This window comes from Crinia signifera, chromosome 3 (genome assembly GCF_055691185.1).
Source record: "Crinia signifera chromosome 3, ASM5569118v1, whole genome shotgun sequence".
Taxonomy (NCBI): domain Eukaryota; kingdom Metazoa; phylum Chordata; class Amphibia; order Anura; family Myobatrachidae; genus Crinia; species Crinia signifera.
Window position 1 is genome coordinate 279,063,223 of NC_139219.1, and position 19,371 is coordinate 279,082,593.

At 45.3% G+C, this 19,371-nt stretch overlaps 2 protein-coding genes across 8 annotated transcripts in view; one reads left to right on the top strand and one right to left on the bottom strand.

The window, feature by feature from the left end:
* Positions 1-5,493, bottom strand: part of LOC146064557 (uncharacterized) — a 35,011-nt gene extending 29,518 nt beyond the window's left edge. For 2 of the 5 annotated variants that reach the window (XR_014471825.1, XM_083178198.1), the window contains exon 1: positions 4,019-4,271. Coding sequence is in view for 2 of the 5 variants with exons in the window: in XM_083178198.1 (XP_083034324.1) it covers positions 4,019-4,188 (170 nt within the window). In the remaining 3 variants the exon portion in view is untranslated. The other 3 variants (XR_014471826.1, XR_014471827.1, XM_083178199.1) reach the window with 3 other exon arrangements.
* The window catches only part of SEPTIN2 (septin 2), a 34,394-nt gene continuing 18,349 nt past the window's right edge, over positions 3,327-19,371 (top strand). Inside the window, exons 1-3 of one of the 3 annotated variants that reach the window (XM_083178194.1) lie at positions 3,327-3,346; positions 16,395-16,423; positions 17,746-17,860. In XM_083178194.1, the coding sequence (XP_083034320.1) occupies positions 3,340-3,346; positions 16,395-16,423; positions 17,746-17,860 (151 nt within the window). In that variant the 5' untranslated portion in view covers positions 3,327-3,339. Of the gene's footprint in view, positions 3,347-4,187; positions 4,209-5,691; positions 5,811-16,394; positions 16,424-17,745; positions 17,861-19,371 lie in introns of those variants that run through there. The other 2 variants (XM_083178195.1, XM_083178196.1) reach the window with 2 other exon arrangements.

The window sequence follows — 19,371 nt, forward strand, 5'->3', positions numbered from 1 at the left end:
GAAGGAAACCGGAGTAACTGGAAGAAACCCACACAAGTACGGGGAGAATATACAAACTCTGCACAGTTAGAGCCATGGTGGGAATGGAACCCATGACCTCAGTGCTGTGAGGCAGTAATGCTAACCATTATACCATCCATACTGCCCCATGCACATGGGCAGTATGACTGGCAAGTCCCTGAGCAGCCATACACATGGGTTTAACAGTATTACATTGGGAGCTAGCTGTGTATTAGCCTAGGGCACATGGAACCACTAATCAGGCCCTGCTATTCTGAATAATGCTGAACAGGAGCTACCGTGTGTTGTAAGGTTGTACCAGTAAAGAGTATATCACTTATGCCCCTTTTCCCCTAGAGACCCGGGTCGGACTTATGAATTTGTTCCCGGGTCCGACCCGGGGTATACATGGGTTGAGACGCATTTCCACTGCACCGCTTCCTGGGATATTGCTGGGTCAACTCCATTCACACTGAACCCAGGTAAGCCCTTTTGTTTTGATTTTGTTTCTGGGGTCAGAGGAGACTTAGTGGGTGTTGATGGTCAGCATGTGTTGCTGTGTCCATGCATCTAAAAAACATATACGACCCTATCTCACACAAGACACTACTAAATCTTTTATCCATGCACTCACTATATCACGCATTGACTATTGCAATGGTTTCCTAACTGGTCTTCCCAAGAATAGACTCTTGCCACTGCAATCCATTTTAAATGCTGCTGCGAGGCTGATCTTCCTAGCAAGACGCTCATCGTGTGCTGATCCGCTTTGCCAGTCCCTCCATTGGTTGCCTGTATCTTACCGTATTCAATATAAAACACTTCTACTCACAGAGAAAGCTATTAACCATTCTGCACCAGCATATTCTTTATGGTACTTGTGTATTATCAGAGCGCCCGCGAAATCGTCTGAAAATCGGCTGCAAATCGCATGCAAAAATCGGATGCGATTTTGCGGCCGATTTTTGGCTGATTTTCGGCCTTTTTTTGCATTTTCCGGCCGATTTGCATGCTATTCCATCATTGCACACCTTGCAACCCCCCCCCCCCCCCCCCCCGATTTCCATCATAGTGCATTGCATCGCCTGCAATATAGCGGCATGCAATGCTATGTGATGCATGCGATGCGATTTGAGTTTTAATTGTACAAGCACCCTGATGGGTGCTTACAATGTTAAATGGACCCCCATTGTGAACGCCACCCCCACTATCAATGCCAACCCGAAGCGTGGCGAGCACAGCGAGGCAGCGAGGGGCGGCGGTACGCGTCCTCCGACCTTTTCATATCCCCACTATCCACGCCGGCGTGGAGTTGATTGTAGATAGTGTGGCGAGCGCAGCGAGCCACCAGCCCGAAGCATGGCGAGTGCAGGGGACGCGGAATACATGTAAAGTAATCCGCGTCCCCTCGCGGGGCTCGCCACACTATCTAAAATCAACTCCACGCTGCCGTGGATAGTTGGGGTATGAAAAGGTCGGAGGACGCGTACCGCTGCCCCTCGCGGGCTCGCTGCTCTCGCCACGCTTCGGGTTGGTGTTGATAGTGGGGGTGGCGTTGACAATGGGGGTGCATTTAACATTGTAAGCACCAATCAGGGTGCTTGTACAATTAAAAATCAAATCGCATCGCATGCCACTTGCTGGCATGCAATGCTATGCGATATTTAATTGTACAATCAGGGGCATTTTCCGGAAGATCACTTCGCATACCATCGCATATGTTATGCCATGGTATGCGATGGGCGCCGTACTAGGAAACAAGTACCTGGGGGTGTGCAATGATGGAATAGCATGCAAATCGGCAGGAAATGGGCGAAAAGGGGCCGCGGATCGAATCGCCACAAATCGGCCTATAAATTGTATACGATATCGTATACAATTTACATTAAATCGGGCGCCCTGATAATACACAAGTACCCTCTACTAATCACAAAATATCTACCATCCGAACCACTCCGCTCTGCACCAGATCTGCGTCTCTCTTCTGCACGGATCACTAGCTGCTATTCACTATTACAGGCAGCTGCTCCCACCCTATGGAATGCCCTTCCACGCACAATAAGACTCTCCACTAGCCTCCAAACTTTCCCGCGTTCCCTGAAAACTCATCTCTTCAGGCAAGCTGAGGCACTTATGTATTATATAGCTTCCCTTCTGGACCTGTAACGTGTTGGGACTGCTATGCTGTTACTGGTGCCTGTCCTTGTGTTTCCCTCCTATGTCCCTATAGATTGTAAGCTTGCAGCAGGGCTCTCCTACCTCCATCTGTCTGTTGTTACCCAGTTTGTTTTATCAGTCTACCATTGTAAAGCGCAACGGAATCTGCTGCACTATATAAGAAACTGCTAATAAATAAATGTCGACCTCTTCACTGTCGACCTTCCCATTGCTGACCTAATGCTTGTGACGACCTTCCAACCCTGTCGACCTGTTTCATGGGTCGACCTAAGCCATGTCGACATTCAATGGTCAACCTATACCTTTGAGTAATGCCAAGTATTAGCTACCATGTAATACACATGTGATACAGTAGGTGGCAGTGCAGGTACACAAATAAGTACATTCTACCATAGTAATGACTACTGAATTGGGTAGCTCGTGGTTCCCAAGCTTTTTGTAATCACAGCTCCCTAGTGTATCAGAAATGTTTTCATGGCACCCCAAGGCCACATGTTACTTATTTAGAAATATTTAATGAACTAAATTGTGTTTCTATGTCAGCCTTAGATTCAGTTGTGTGGTGAGGGACAGGATTGGCAGCCACCATCTCTGGATTATTAAATTGAACATAAAATAAATTGAATTGGTCCTGGATCACCCCTGCAAGTGTCCCGGAGGGTGCCACGGCACACAGTTTGGGAACCACTGGGGTAGCTCATGTCTGCGGGAGTACTGCCAGTACTACTGTTCCGGGCCCAGGCTCAGAGAGGGCCACACAGAGCCCAGAGGTTTTTACCTGCAGTTTGTTGCTGGACTTTAGTCTGCAATGCTGAGGGCTAATATAAAGGGGGAATAGCGACAACATTAGTAATAAGTCAATATGGAAGTGCCAAGGGAGCAACCGCACTGATAGCCATCCCTAGCTACGGGACATAGTCACTAGGTCAACACTATGAAGGTCAAATACATCAGGTCCACCACTAACGGTTGACAGAGCTTAGGTCAGGCTTAGGTCAACATGTCCTAATGTATGTTGACCTTTGTTGACCCTATGACCCATACCCCTAGCTACGATGCAGCAGGTGGGCTCTTCAGATGGCGGACAGCGGCACAACACCCAGGACAGGTGCTTACTCCAAGCTTTATCTTCTCCACACCTGGCTGCTGCAGGTAGGAACCATGCGAGGTGAGTATGAAGGCACAACCATCATGTCATGCTCCTTGGTGAGATTCCACTTAGTGCTGTCGGGTACAGCCATCACGGGACAGTGTTTCAATTGCAATCTCCTGTTACACACCAAGGCAGAAGGCTGTAGATCTGGGCAGAGCCACCATCGGGGTCTGCTGGGACTGGAGTCCTGGGCCTTGATGGAGAGGTCAGCCCCTGCTGCTAATACATTGACATCTGCCGCAAGCTGCACAACAGCGGGCTCTACCTCAGGGAGGACTTCCTAAAAGCTAGCCTTCCCTGTGCATCAGTCCTGTGTGAATTGTTTCAATTTAGAGATAGGTAGCTCACGGCTGAGCTGGTTCAAAAAGCCAGATCTTCCAAATGAGCCGACTGACCTGTGAGCTGTTAAAATTGTGCGACGGCTCCTGGAGTTATACACTTCTTCTTTTCCAATCACTGACTTGTCAGTGATTGGAAGAACCATCTTGCTCCAGGAACCGCTGCTCAGTCACGGGTCAAGGACTACTCCCACCGGCTCATAACTCTGCTCTCCCGGCACAGCTCTCGCAGCTCATAGCTCACTGGCCACTCAGAGCCTCACTGACGGCTCACAGCTCTGTTTTTTTTATTTGTTTACCAGCAATACTGTAAGTTTCCCAGTAACATTTGTGGCTCTGGTTTGCTTACCTCAGACCAATGGGTGTAACTATAGTGGGTGCAATGGATGCTATTGCTATGGGGCCCAGAGGCTTAACGGGGCCTGGACCCAGGTTATAAAGCTTCATTCCAATTTCCCAGATTGGCCTCTGTGTGCTCTTGGTCATCTTCTCTGACAGCCTGATGCTGGTTCCCTGCATGTACGCATGGGGGACCTACGGTAAGTCTCTACGCATATGTACATATGTTGGGCTTCTGTGTGGGTGCCTTCACACTGGGGGGGGCGGAAGGTGGCAGCGATGGGGCATGGGAGCGCCAAGTGTTTGATGGGAGTCCCAATGAAAACACTGGGCGTTCCCATGCAAATGCGGACGGGACGAAGTGTGCCGGGTGCAGACGGCTGACATCATGTCTTTGCCCACCCTGTCTGTTATCATAACACATGCAAGGGGATATGTAATGGTGGGGGGGGGGGGGATCACCGGGGCGTCACTACAGCTGCTTGGTAAGCTGCAAGAGTGAACTAGAATAAGGCCCTAAGCACCAGAGCTTTTGGTCGTTCCCCTTTTTTAGCTTTGGTACTTTCCTTTTTCTGCCTGGTTTTACATCCTCAGATTCAAATAAATAGGAACAGAAACCACACAAAGCTATCACAGGCTGCTACTGAATACAGAGTGAAATTAAAGGCGCATACACACTAAGCAATTTTGCCCAGCGTGTATGCACAGCGACGGTAGGGAAAATCGTTGCGCTGAAAATTGCTCAGTGCAAACACACTGAGCGACTTTCATCTATCTGTCTGAGCGGTTTTCCAGGGGGTGGACGACTTTCCATAGCATTTTGTATTGGTTTTTATGCAGTGACACTGGTACGGGACATACAGCAGCCTATAGGTAAGGCCCGATGTATGTGCAGCACATGTAGGGAAATATGAGAAGGAAGACGCAGGGCTGCAGCTGCACACAGCATTTGTGTAACCATTATAACAAACTGAGTGGGTGCTGCTGCCTTCACTGAAGGAGCCGCTGCTGGATTTGGATTTTATATAGCTATTAGAGCACTGGGATGGGGAACCTTTGTCCCTCCAACTGTTATTGAACTACACATCCCAGCATGCCCTGGTACTGTTTTGCTATTTGGTCATGCTAAAACTGTTGCAGGGCATTCTGGGATGTGTAGTTTAAAAACATCTGGAGGACCGAAGGTTCCCCATCCCTGTATTAGAAAATATGGTATAGTGTGTATCTTTAGGCTTACCACAACATTCATTTAAACTGGTTCAGTGGCTGATTAAAACCAGCGGAAATTCAGGCTTGAAGTCAGCAGCCACAGGTGTCTCACTCATGATTGTCCCAGTCTACCCTTACTAGTATATAACACAAACAGAAACTAGATCATGGCATCATGCGCAACCAGAGTAATATACAGAATACCCTCCCTGCCTGTACTACTGCCCTAGTAATACACATTCCTGCGAGCATCCATTTCCTTCTCCCCTCCCTCACTCAGTCATGTCACACTGGCTGTAACACAGGGGGCGTGTCCTCCAGTTCACACCGCCCCTCCCCCTACACCTGGGCGTGCCTTGTACAGAGGCTCGTGCTAATATTCCGAGACTAACTTTCCTATTGGCTGCAATGTACATTTCCAGCGCCACGGCTGTGAAACGGACCACGTCATTGGCTGGCTGTCCTACATGTGAATGTTTCCGCTGCACTGATTGGCTTGGCAGGTTCGTGCTGTAGCGGCTGTGCCGGAGAGAATTCCCCCGGGCTGCTGTGTGAGTTCTCAGCTGTAGACTGATCAGCGGCGGCACCGGGAGGTAATGGAAGCACCGACGCTGTCATCTGTTCTCTCCTTGTCATTGTATGTGTAATGTCACTGGATCGCCAGCAACGTGCTCTGTGTTCCGCATGTGTGTAGGATGAATGTGATCGTTCCAACGGTGATTCCCCGTTACATGTATACATCTGTACCGGTTATATGCACTCGGGAGGCTAGCTGCCCTCTATATGTAATGGAACTAGGATTCCTGGATGTGCTTGCTGGGATTTGTAGTTGCACATTATCTAGGGTTGGTCTGTACAGTGAGTGTATGGGATAAGGGCGTGTGCCAAGACCTACTTAGGCTAAATTAGAGGACCACTTCTGGAGGACATAGATTATATATATATATATATATATATATATATATATATAATCTATCTCCCTGGAGCCAAGCCTAGCATTGCTCCCAGTGACCGGCATCCTGTGTATGAATGAGAGCCATGGACGGCGAATGCAGGGCACATACAGCTTGGTGACCCTCCCTAGCCACATACCAAGCCCTGAGGAATGACAGTGTGTCCCTTTTTAGCACATGCCACTTTCTAGTTTTTATAGTAAAGCCTTCCTTCAATATAGTAATAGCAATGGTGTGGTTTGTGAACTACAGAAACTTCAAAAATGTATTCAATACAGGTCTAAGTTTTGGGGGTACACAGACCCCTTAGTCATGGTGAAAAGGTTTTTTTCCTCCTTGACAGACCCCACCAAAATGTCAACCTGTATTACACATTTTTGAGATTTCTAGCTGTCTCTGTGCTGATGTCTGCTTATGTTGTTGCAGAAGGAACCAGAGCACTTTGAATTATTAGGGCGAGTGCCGATCTCACTGCACCTCTTTATATATAAATATATCTTTGGTAGAGGTCCGCTAACATAAAATAATCTTAAGCCGTGTATACACGGGGTGACAGGCCTAAGCACGATCGTGATGCTCACATCCTGATGCACCCCGAAATTCTGTGTGCTGAGCGATATTGCTGGGCTTTGCCTATTTTTAATAGGCAAAGTCCTGCGACTAGCAGGAAAGCCAGGGACCGCACATCGCGATCGCTGCAGGGCATACATAGAGTGATCAGTGCTCCATTGCTAAGCAATCTAGTCAGATTGCTTAGACATGGGGCTGAAATCGCCCCGTATGTATGCCCCATTAGTTTCTGAGACTTGTCTCAACTGATTCAACCAGTCCGGCAATGCCCTTATAAAAACAAATCTATGATTATTATGGTTAATTACCAAATTATCAGGGTATGTTATGGCACCTTGGTTATTTAACAAAGTAATCTGAAGCCTTTAAAGAGGCCAGAAGATGGAGAACCCTTTCCTAGCCTTTGTATCCATTTCTGCTTTTTGTTTTGTGGAAATATTTGTATGTCTTGTTTTCGGCATTGCTTGGTACCTTGTAGCGCAATGTGCCCTTAAATTACCAGCAGTAATGTTTTATGCAACAGTATATAGTCCAAAATATTGTAATGTAATTGCATTTGCTTCCAACAGATGGAACATTGAAAAGTATCTGTGTGGCAGATAATTAGACGGAACCTAGCACAACATTCCAAACCTGCCATCTGTGTTCCTGATTCTAGTTTTTATTCAGTGCATGTGTGAGACATTATGTTATACATCTAAAGGGCACAGAGTATTGCCAAACTAACTACCTTATCATCTATAGATGTACTGTTACTTTTGTGGACTTACCAGGAACAAGGCAAATTATGAAAATACTGGGGGCGATTCAAACTATTTTCTAAAATGACAGTAGTTTGGGCTGCAATATTGAAATGTTTTTGTTTTTTTTCTCCACATGTTGAATGTAGACAAACTGGGTTTAGCCGTGTAATGGGACTGAACTGATGGGTGTCCAAAAGTGCCAGCAACCAGCTGCTGTTCGTGTCTGAATGGAGAACCAATTGAATTACTCAATTGGGTGCCCAGCACGGACAGCTTCTGGCAAAAAAAACTGTTGAATCCCTTCTACCCATGTAAATAGCCATGAACTAGTAAGCCCGCTCAAAGCGAAAGCTTTGAAAGCTAGTCTGCTACCTTCTGTGTTTGTGCATGTGTGAGAAAGAGATGTAGTTTCACTCTCTGCCAGCAGATGGCAGTGTTCAGAGACTCACGGACACTAGACATATAAAGATGATATGAGTAATGTGTAATCGCTGGATTTGTTGACAAGGAGGTAATGTGTTAAGCTGTGTACACACAGGGGCGATATATTGCTGAGCAATATATTGCTCAGTGTCTCCTTTTTATCAGCGACCAGAGATGGTCGACCTTGTTGCCTGTCGACCTAATTTTATTTTTATTTTGCAGTTTCTTATATAGCGCAGCAGATTCTGTTGCGCTTTACAATAGTAGACAGTGATAAAACAAACTGGGTAACAGACAGACTTGGAAGTTAGAGGGCCCTGCTGCAAGCTTACAATCTATTAGGTATATAGGAGGGAAACACAAGGACAGGCATCAGTAATAGCATAGCAGTCCCAACAAGTTACAAGTCCAGAAGGGAAGCTATATAATACATAAGTGCCTCAGAGGGTTATGTGTGTGGAACTTAAATATGATAGGCTTGCCTGAAGAGATGAGTTTTCAGGGAACACTTGAAAGTTTGGAGGCTAGCGGAGAGTCTAATTGTGCATGGAAGGGCATTCCATAGGATGGGAGCAGCCCGATGAAAGTCCTGTAATAATGACTGTAAATCTAATTCGGGTCGACAATACGACCGTATCCCAAAAATGTTGACTTTTGAATGTTGTCAGGTCATTCGTGGAAACCACTCTGATATCCAATTACATACCCGTAATGTGTGTGTGTTCTTGTGGGTGATTCTAATATGTGCTCTGTGCACGGCGCTGCGAACCACTTTTTGCACCTTATAAATGAAATGTAATAATATGAATTTCTAAAGCTGCCCCATGTCTTTGCCACCTATGTAAATAGTTTTAATTAAGCTGCCTTTAAATACTCGCTGGGAGCATGAGGACCAATCATAATCCACCTTTTTAAGATTTGCATAAAGTTGAGAGACAATGATGAGCACGAGGAGGAAGCCGGTGCATGGCATAGAACCTGGCTAGGGGGAAGGAGGGGGTGTGTTATGGCGGTCAGACAATTGGGATAACGGCGGTCAGTATCCCAACATCGGAATCCCGACTGCCGGTGTTCCGCCAGGTGGCCCAGCTCAAAGAATCCCCCTGCGGGCTTGCCACGCTGGTGGCTCACTTTGCTCACCACAGGTTCTATTCTCCCTCTATGGGGGTTGTGGACCCCCACAAGGGAGAATAGCTCCTGTTAGTCGGTATCCTGACTGTCGGGCATTTAAACAGTCTGCATTCTGTTGTCGGTGTACTGACCCTTGGAATCCCGACTGTCGGGCAGTCACCCGGCATCCGGAAGGGGTGCATTAGTAAAAGTGGTGGTCAATTACATTCATGTGCAAGGTGATTGCCGACATGGATGGGAAGTCTACATGTCAACATTGTGAATGTCTAGCATGTAAATGTTCACAGCGGCCGTGAGTATTGCTAATCCTAACACCAGCTGTCTGCAATATGTAATTGTTGATCTATTGAATGTTGGCATTCTGAATGTATACACCTTCGCGTTGTGCACCAGTCTGTGCAGTTTGGTTATACTTGTATTGGCAAAGCTGTACATATCCCTAGCTGAGTAATCATCACCCCTAAATGGGGATCATGGGGTTAATCATTATCAACATTTCCTTATGCCCAAGTTTGTTTGTTTTTTTGTTTTGAGTATTTTCTGTCTGGGTAATGATGTCCATCTTCTCTGGCACCATAAAAGTTCCTGCTGGCTGTGAGAGTTGCCCGACTGGTTTATGAGCCTACACCATTGTGTATACCCTTGTGTAATGGACAATGAAAAGGATTACCTGATGGGAAATTGTTTCAAAAGCAGCACAGACTTGTATATACCTATTTTATTACCAGGGTGAAATAATGTCCCTTTGTTTCAGTCCACGTCTAGTCATACCAGATCCCTGTTGTTTGCTGCAGGAAATGAATTCTGTACCCTTCATGCGTCTTCTATGTACCAGGAAGTGCCAGTTCTGATACAGATCATATGTTCATGTTGGGTAGTCCTACAATGTTCTGCCACACTAAACAAACTAGATCTGCTGTCTGTGATTTGTATAGCCGTTGTAGTCTGGGAACAGAAGGTCTGTGTCAGTGATCTTGAGGTTTGTGATACACAGGAAACAGCATTTGGTGTCTGTGAGGTGAGCTATCTCTCTCCTATTCCGACTTCCTTCCTGTGTAGCTTTGTGAGAGCGATCACATTTCAGGGGCCTCTAGCATTGCTCTAGATCCCAGGAAATGGTCTTTTGTATACAATATGGCTTTTTACACCGTCACATATTGTAACCGTTTTTCTCCTTGTGGGCCAGATGTACAGAGCTAGAAAAGTGATCAAGTACCAGCTAATCATCTCCTAATTGTCACATCACAGGTGGTTTGAAAATGACGGGTGGATTGGTTTATCACTCTCCACTTTATCACTTTTCAGACAGACACAATGACCTTCCTTGTCCGCACATGCTTAAACGGGGTCGGGAACACTGCTATAGCTGTGCGCCAGCTAGGTGATTTAGAAAACGTGGACCATTGGTAGATCTCGAGGACCGGTTTGGCCAGCTCTGCACTAGGCGATGATATTGTCCACAATATCACCTAGTAGTGTGTATGGGTCTAAAGTGCTGTACCCAAGAAGTAAAAAGCCCCGTACACACTAGAGAATATTGCTCAGAAAGAGCCTTCTGACTTATATCTTTCATAATATTGTCTAGTGTGTACATCATTAACAACCATTGATGTCTGCTGAACATGCAGGTAAATTTGGCTATATAATCAAATGACCCACATGTTCAGCAGGTCCCGGTGACATCACTGAACGATATTGATCAGTGACCCCCCAACACAGTGTGGGGGTGATTCAGTTTGGTTTCTCGTGCTTGATCAACTCTAAATTGATGGGGAGATATTCTGGGTTTTTTCCATGCTGATTTCCCATATAGAACAAGTTTAGTAAAGTGACTAAAACTATCTCAAGTCCTGTTTAATGATCTTGTTTTAAGTGGTGTACACAGGCACTCGGATTAGACTAACTACATCCTGCCTTCCCCAGCCCTGGCCAAATACTCAGTGCAGGTGAAGTCTAGTGAAAATATTCTTGCTTGCACTGTCTATTTGGCCCGGCAATAAAGATGCAGTGCATCGGTATTGCCCACTATTTTGACGATGCAGTAAAAATCACCCTGTGTGTACATGGCTTTAGTCTGCGCGCACATTGCTGAATTACCATATCAGAGTTCAGCATATTGCAGGACTCCTTACAGCCACGGGGCCCCAAGGCATTACACTTTGTGGAAGGTAGAGTCAGGCACTGTTCCTCATTGACCTCTAAATTCTATCTTGGCCAGTTGGTAGCTTCTTGGTGATTTTTCAGCCTTATTAAGAGCCTAAAGGCTTAACACGGATTCGGTATGAAATCCCGACAGGGTCAAAATCCTGACATATAGAATGTACAGGTGAAAAAGTCGACAGGTTGCGAGGTCGACATGGTTTTTTTTTTTTACCCGAATGTCGACATGGACACAGTTGGAAGTGAACCGCAGACCCTCGGATCGCTCGCTTCGCTCACGATGCTTCGGGCATGGTGCATTGCTGCGCTTGGCACACTATTTTATTCTCCCACCATGCCCTAGTGGATGGTAGGGCATGAAATACCTCCTGTCAGCTCATGTCGGGTCAAAAAACAGTGAAAAAACCCATGTCGACCGAAAGTCATGTTGACTATTTCACCTGTAAATTATATGTCGGGATTTTGACTGCATCCCGACCACACACTAGAAAGATCTGTGATCTTAAGATCTCCCTTGAACTCCCCATTGGTCCTGGCCAAAAGATTTTGTGCAAAGAGTAAATTTTGATAAAGAACACACACACACACTTGACCAAATGCCCGAGAGCACAAACGCACCTGAACACCTGCATCTTCTGATCTTCCCTGCAGCAGGTAAAGGTGCCCATGCACTGCTGTGACGTCTCACAGCCGTGTTCGGATGCCCTTACGGCAGCAGGGACGCATGCGATTCGTTGTGATGGATCGCATGCCCATACACTGCAGGGACTGCTTCCCGGCTGCCTGGAGGGAGGTCCCAGAATGGGTGATCGGACGGCCAGCTGGTCCGAACAACTGGTCGGGTCCGATGCGCATCGGACCCGACTGCATGTTACGGAGAGGCGATTTGTCCGATTTTGACGGGCCGATTGATCGCAATCGGACAAAATCGCCTCAGTGTATGGGCACCTTAAGATCAAAAGGTATGCAGGAGTGCACATCGGATCGCGATTTCTGTAGTGTGTAGGCACATTAAGCTTTTAAGTAACTTCTCAGAACCCTAAGGGCGGGATGTATTAATATACATCACCACCCTTCGCCTGCCAGCCGCAGCGATGCTGCCGCATATGTACTAACCTATGCGGCTAGGCTCGGGTTGCGGTGACGGAGACCCCCGCGATACCTGTGATGGGGTCTCCGTCACATCCTGGCGGCTGGCAGTGTCCCCCTGCGTCTCCTCCTTCCCCCTGCTGCTGGATGTCCTCCCGGCTGTGACACCTGCTGGGGGAGGAGGAGACAATGGAGGACGGGGGGGGGGGGGGCGTGCGGGCGGCGATAGAAGCCCATAGGTTTCTATACGGTATCGCCACCCAGGGGTGGCGATACCCTACAATGCGTTGATGGGTTTTTACCGCATTTTCCGTTTAGTACATCCCGCCCTAAGTCCTTACTCACTGGTGGGGCTATCTATTTTTTCCTTTCAATTATGCAAGAAGAACTGGAAAACATGCACTGTTTGGGGTCCTGAGGTCTAAGATTGAGAATTTGTGCATTATGGGTAGGTTTAACAAGAAATTTAAGTTGAATCTGCATTGTTGCTATAGGCAACATCACCTCTTTTTAGAAGCTTTAGTAAATTTATCCAATTGTCTTTACAGCACAAAATAATTTTAAAATGTGTTCTTTCATAGCCCAAGTGCATAATACTGCCTGAAAGATAAATGGCCTTCCCTAGCCCCATCTAGTCGTGTGTGTGTGTGTGTGTGTGTGTGTGTGTGTGTGTGTGTGTGTGTGTGTGTGTGTTTTTTTTTTCTTTCATTGGCCTGAAATTCCTGAGCATAGTTTAGCATATTGTAGTCTGTAGAAAATGGGGTCCCTTAAACAAAAATTCTGACATTTCTTCTTTTGCCAAAAAAAATATAAAGTAGCATCTGCTTCATATCTGACCTTTGCTATTTTCTGTAAACTGCATCTGACTGTTCCTTATTTAGTTGTATCATTTTATAAAGGAGTAACGTACACGAGTCAAGTTAAGCTGGGTACACATATATACAATCGTCGGGCCGTTCTTCCAATCTGGGGGCAAACGGCCGTTCGATTGTATAGGTGTGTACGCTGTCCCAATTGCTGCTGTGCGACCGATAAACGGCCAAAAACGCTCTTGGTCGGTCGGTCGAAGGTTCTTTGCTGCTTAATATTTCATCCGACAGGACGGCTCCATATCGGAACAAAAGTGAAGTGTGTACGCACGTTCGATCGATATGCTTGACAGTTTGACAAAGCACGGTGGTATGCTGCATTATGAGAGACCCTGTAACCCTTTGCCTGCTGTTTTAACTAATGTGTGTTTAATGCCTCACTGCTCAACACTTTAGAGGCATCACTTTAAGACATTAATCAATGTTGAAGTTTTAATAGAGTGTGCTGGAAGCTCTTTTTAGGGCACCATAACACACTATTAAAACTTCAACATTAATTAATGTCTTAAAGTGATGCATCTAAAGTGTTGAGCAGTGAGGAATTAAACACACATTAGTTAAAACAGCAGGCAAAGGGTTACAGGGTCTCTCATATACTTCTTCTTGCGATTGTTTGGACGGGAGTACATCGGACGTCGCAAGTAAAATTGTACATATGTGTACGCGCAGAACGGTCGTATGTTTTGGACGGCCGAACGTGTATTCGGTCGATCGAACGGTCGCAAGAAAAAGGAAATATGTACATATGTGTACCCAGCTTTACACAATCTTTAAACAGTTTTAGGATGGTCATCACAAAAAACATCTCTGAAACTTGCCATGTGTAGACATATTTCCTTTGCACGGTAACCAGTTGTTGTGTTGAACTGTGCTCATGTGTAGTAGAGGACGGGGTGAGCTGTGCAGCTGTCATGTTTTTTTTTTGTGCGCATCTGAATGCAAGACCGCCGCCATCAGATGTGCACCGTCTCAGAACCAGTGGCAGGGCTGCATTACTGTTCAAAATTCAGGTGTGCCACACCCACTGCTATTTCCAACTGACTCGGTGGCAGTGGGTGTGGCTCCCCTGTTAGAACTTTGAACTGTGCTGCAGCCCCTCCTCTGGAGCCGCCACTGTTCGCAACTGTGACAAAGCCAGTATTTGATGGAGAATTAGTTTATTCAGGATCTGGAACATCAGTGATTACCAACCATCTGTTTCCAATATCCATCTCTATTACAGACAAATAGGGAGTAATGCACTGGTGGCCGGAGGGTGGATAAACCCAGGAAGGAGGAAGTGGCGGGGAGGAAAAACTAGTGTCATTGATCACAGTTGTGATGGAACAGTAGTGCTGTTCATAGGGGCAGTCTAATCCAGGGATGAAGAAATTGCAATTTGGTGATGAAAATGCGGCATTGTTCAGGACTTCTCATTTAAAGACTATTCCTCAAGTAGAAAATCGGAGGATGGAGCAGAATTATGTTTGAATTATTTGGACTTAAAAAATTGAGAAACTTACGGCTGGCTTTAGTATTGCATGGTTTGTTATTGGCTTTCACTGAGCACCAGAAATCAATGCTAAACCAGCCTGTTCTAGCCGTGAATTCTGTTGCTTTAAACCAGTCATGGCTAACCTTGACACTCCAGCTGTTGTTGAACTACACATCCCAGCATGCCCTGCTACAGTTTTGCTATTTGGCCATGCCAAAACTGATGCAGGGTATGCTGGGATGTGTAGTTCAACAACAGCTGGAGTGTCAAGGTTAGCCATCAATCAAAGTTGTAGCTCATCAGCGACTTTGACAAACGGCAATGACTAAATATATCCTGTCATGATGATAAAACGTCTGACCCTCCTGCCTTTCAGGGGAAATTAGTTAGCGCAAAACTTTTTCATTTTCTCTAAATGAGCCACATGGAATAATACTACTCAGTGGGAGCTGACATGTCGCTTCCAGTGAGGAGCTGGGCTAACTTTACAGAAGGTAATGGCAGTGTTGGGCATGTGAAATTAGTCCTTATTTATATAGCACACACACATTCTGCAGCGTATTATAGGGAATATTTGGCCATTTATGTCAGTCATTGCCCCAATGGAGCTTACGCACTATGAGCCTGATTCTGGTTGGTTAACACATGTTACATAAGCCCCACCTGCAGTGCACATGGTTTTGTCCATTAAAGAAGGAGTTTGCTTTTGCAAGCAAACAAACAAACAAGAATCACCCCCTATATTCCCTATCACGGTTGTTTGTATGTGTGTGTGTGTGTATACACACACGTGCGCTAAGGTAATATTGTTGTGAGTCAGTTAACCTACTAGTATATTTTTGGGATTATGGGAGGAAACCGGATTACCCAGAGGAAAGCATGGGGGGGGGGGGGGGGGAGGATATACAAACGCCAAACATTTTGGCCCATGGTTGAACCCATGACCTCAGTGCTGTGAGGCAGTAATGAGAAAGATTACACTATTCGTGCTACCCACATGGGAGATGTTGTAAGATTGGATAGACTGCATGTGTGGTGATGCCTAATATACTTGAATTCACTGGTTGAGTATCGAACTGGGTTTTTGTTCACGGCATGCTTTGGCCAAATGTTTCTGACTGAGAAATTTAGAAAGAAAATATTAAATTATGTAAATTAAGTTTCTAGGTCATCCTTTGGGTCCGTTATGTGGTGGCATACAGCCTTCTCTTCTGTTTGTCCAAGTATTTTATATTAGGCAGCCACTAGCTCTGGTTTATATATTCTTACTAGCTCTGGTTTTGTCTATTACATTGCTTTTGGACCACTACACAGGGCACCACTGCAAATGTCCTGAGACACCCCAGGTTGGCTCACCATTTTGGAACCAATGCCTTAACCACATTCTAGCAAAATGCAATTTGAGGATCAAATGTTTTGTATTTCATAAATCTCTGCAGTGGGAGGGGCCAGGGAGTGTCTGGCAATGAGCAGAAGGTACAGTACAATTTAGCTGAAGGATTCTTTGCATTACATTCTGAGGAAACAGGAGGCATGAAATTCCACTTTAATGACACCCTATTTGCAAAGACAGTCCTAAGCATGTATGCGCATACTTCAGAAACAGCAGAGCCTACCAAGAATAATCAAGCATGCACACTGAGTCATAGAAAAAAACAAAAGCAAATCATTTTGAAAGCGAACAAAAATAAGAAGTTACATATCCTAAATGATAACTAGGGTTTATGATCTGTATTAACTCTTCATTTCTTTTGGTGCCTTACAGGTTTCTTTCCAAGTCTCAAGATGTCGAAGGTAAAAAAAAAAATTAACTTTGTTACTATTTTTCTCTAGACATGGAAACATAAAGAAGTATGACTATTTCTGAGGCTTTTTGGCAACACTAGTTATACTGCTACATTTAGAAATGTAGACTTTGTACAGATGACTGAAAGGCATTTCTGGTATGCCCAAATTCCTGGGGGGAACTTTACAATATTAGGCCTCATAGTGATGAGACAGATAATCGAGACATTGTATACCCTACTAATACTTTTTTGGCACACGGTATTTCATGCCAAAGGTTTTGTCTATTGTGCTTTGGACTTTCATGCTGTGGTTGAACAGATAATGCCATGGGTTGTTCTGTTTTGGGTGGGGGTCTCCATGCACCTGTGGTCTCCTATGGTGATCTTCCTTGGGGTTGGTTATCTCCTAATTGCATTTAAAAAAAAAAAAAAAAAAACCTGTTTAAGCGGTTTACCAAAATCTAGTGGGATTATTTACGAAGCGTTGCGAGTCTCCTTAGAGAGAGATACCAACCAGCTCCTCTGTCCAAGACTGAGTAAATACCCCTAAATCCCCATCCTGTCATGGTCAGGGACAGGACCCCAGCTAGTTACCGCGGAATGGCAGCCACAGGTGTGTTCAGCAGTGAACGCATGCATGGTAACTTTATGGAGGCACAAAACAAGCGAGGTGACTGCTATTGCAACACGGAGACAGTGGGTAGTAATGTGTTGCGTTTTCTACTCCTCCCTTCACAAACACACACCTCTCCTTCTGTCTCATGCTCCCCTGCTGCTGCTTTCCATATACATAACTGCCCCTCCTGGTGGATGCACCCCATGCTGCAATTACTTACAAATGGTTTATCAGAGTCCTACTTATTGGGAGCTGGCTTCTGTGTCTGACTGCAGTCTTCCCTTCTTCTTTTTCTGTTGTCTTCCTACAACTCCGAAGGACCAGGACCAGGTCTACCCTTCCTACCAGCCATGTGCCCCCTGGGGATATATGCATGTACTGTAGCTGAGGGATCCAGGAGTGCAACCTTCTTGTGGTGGTGTCAGCAGCTGCTGCTGGGTGGGACAGGAGAGGCAGAGCACTGGAGTGGGAGTTGAGCTGCCTGATGACTCCTTTGAGATCCAGTGATCCAAAGAGTCTGACATACAACTCAAATTATTTTTTTAAATTTTAGATCTCTGGCTGAGAGATCAGAGGAGTTTTTAGCCTGACGGGCAGCAACATGGAGTTGTGACCCCATGTTGAGATGGTTGGCCCCCACAGCTTGAGAACCAAAGTTTTGGAGTAATGTCCATTTAAATAGTCCTTTTTTTTTTTGTTTTGTTTTTGTGCAGCAGGCTCAGTTTTCAAACCCAGAGACGCCAGGATATGTTGGCTTTGCCAATCTACCCAACCAAGTTCACCGCAAGTCTGTGAGGAAAGGATTTGAATTTACCCTCATGGTTGTAGGTAAGAAATATTTTTACAGAATCACCTTTCCCTATACAACACACTTCAGAAACAGTTATCCTGAGTATATTGGTATTATTTAGTTTCCTTATAGCAGGGGTCCTCAAACTACGGCCCGCGGGCCAGATGCGGCCCGCTGAGGACTTTTATGCGGCCCGCCTGGTGTGCCACTGCCCAAATGCTGGCGCGGCAATTACTTTCACTTGCCTCACATGCCGGGAGGATGGATGGGCAGGCTGGCTGGCCAATGGACGGGTGGGGGAGTGGCCTGGGACGTCAGGGGAAGCTACAGTGTCTGCCGGTCCGTCCCGTCTCCCTGCATAAGCTTCTCCTATGCGTGTGACGTCATAACATCACACGCTGCGGCTGCACAGAGGAGAGTAGCTTACAGAATCCGGAGAGAGGAGCCGGACAAGAAGGCAGCACGGAGGGAGCAGTGGCACTGACTGAGCAGATACTGACTGTGTCCCAGTCCACACACAGTCTACTCTTGACTGTGTTCTTATTGTTAGAGGTGCGTTTTTTTTTATACTAACATATTTAAAATGATATATATATATATATATATATATATATATATATATATATATATATATATATAATGTACACTGCGCAGCATGCACTGTACATCCCCCGCCCCTGTCTGTTTTGGTGGCTGCCGTTACTGTGTACAATTGTACAATGGCAGCCACCACAACAGACAGGGGCGGGGGATGTACAGTGCATGCAGCGCAGTGTATGTGTATATATATATATATATATATATATATATATATATATATATATATATATATATATATATATATATATATATATATATATATATATATATATATATATATATATATATATATATATATATATATATATATATATATATATATATATATATATATATAATTTGATTCGATACAACCCTCCTGCGTTCGCCTTTCTGTTTGAAAAAAATGGCCATACACACCCAAGTCCGGCCCTCCGACAGTCTCAGGGACAGTGAACTGGCCCCCGATTAAAAAAGTTTGAGGACCCCTGCCTTATAGGAAAGAAATAAATGCAGCCATTCTAGTCTTTATTCTTATAAATATTAATTACTACGTCTGTTCTGCTGTTTTTATTTATGGACAGCTGATAATTAATGGATATATGTACATTCCCTTTCTGCAAAGTCAATATATTAGTGTGGTTTCCTTTTTATTTTTTTCCCTAAATACAATTGGTCCATAGGCTAAAACTATGTAAACCTGTAATTCCATTTCAACAAGAGGGGTAATTTGTATGTGTGCTGGATTAATGGTTTTGTCTTCTATTCTGGAAGTCTGGGCATAAAGCAATTTTACACCGCTTTCACACTGCCAAAACGTTTCAAAAACGGGTCTGAGCCAGCACATTGCAGTAGATTACCGTTTTAAATACCGTTTTTAAGTACCATTCACATCAGTCAACCCATTTAATCCCCTGAACACATTTCGAGGCAGAATGCAGGGGACAGCCTATCACAGGTCTGTAATCTG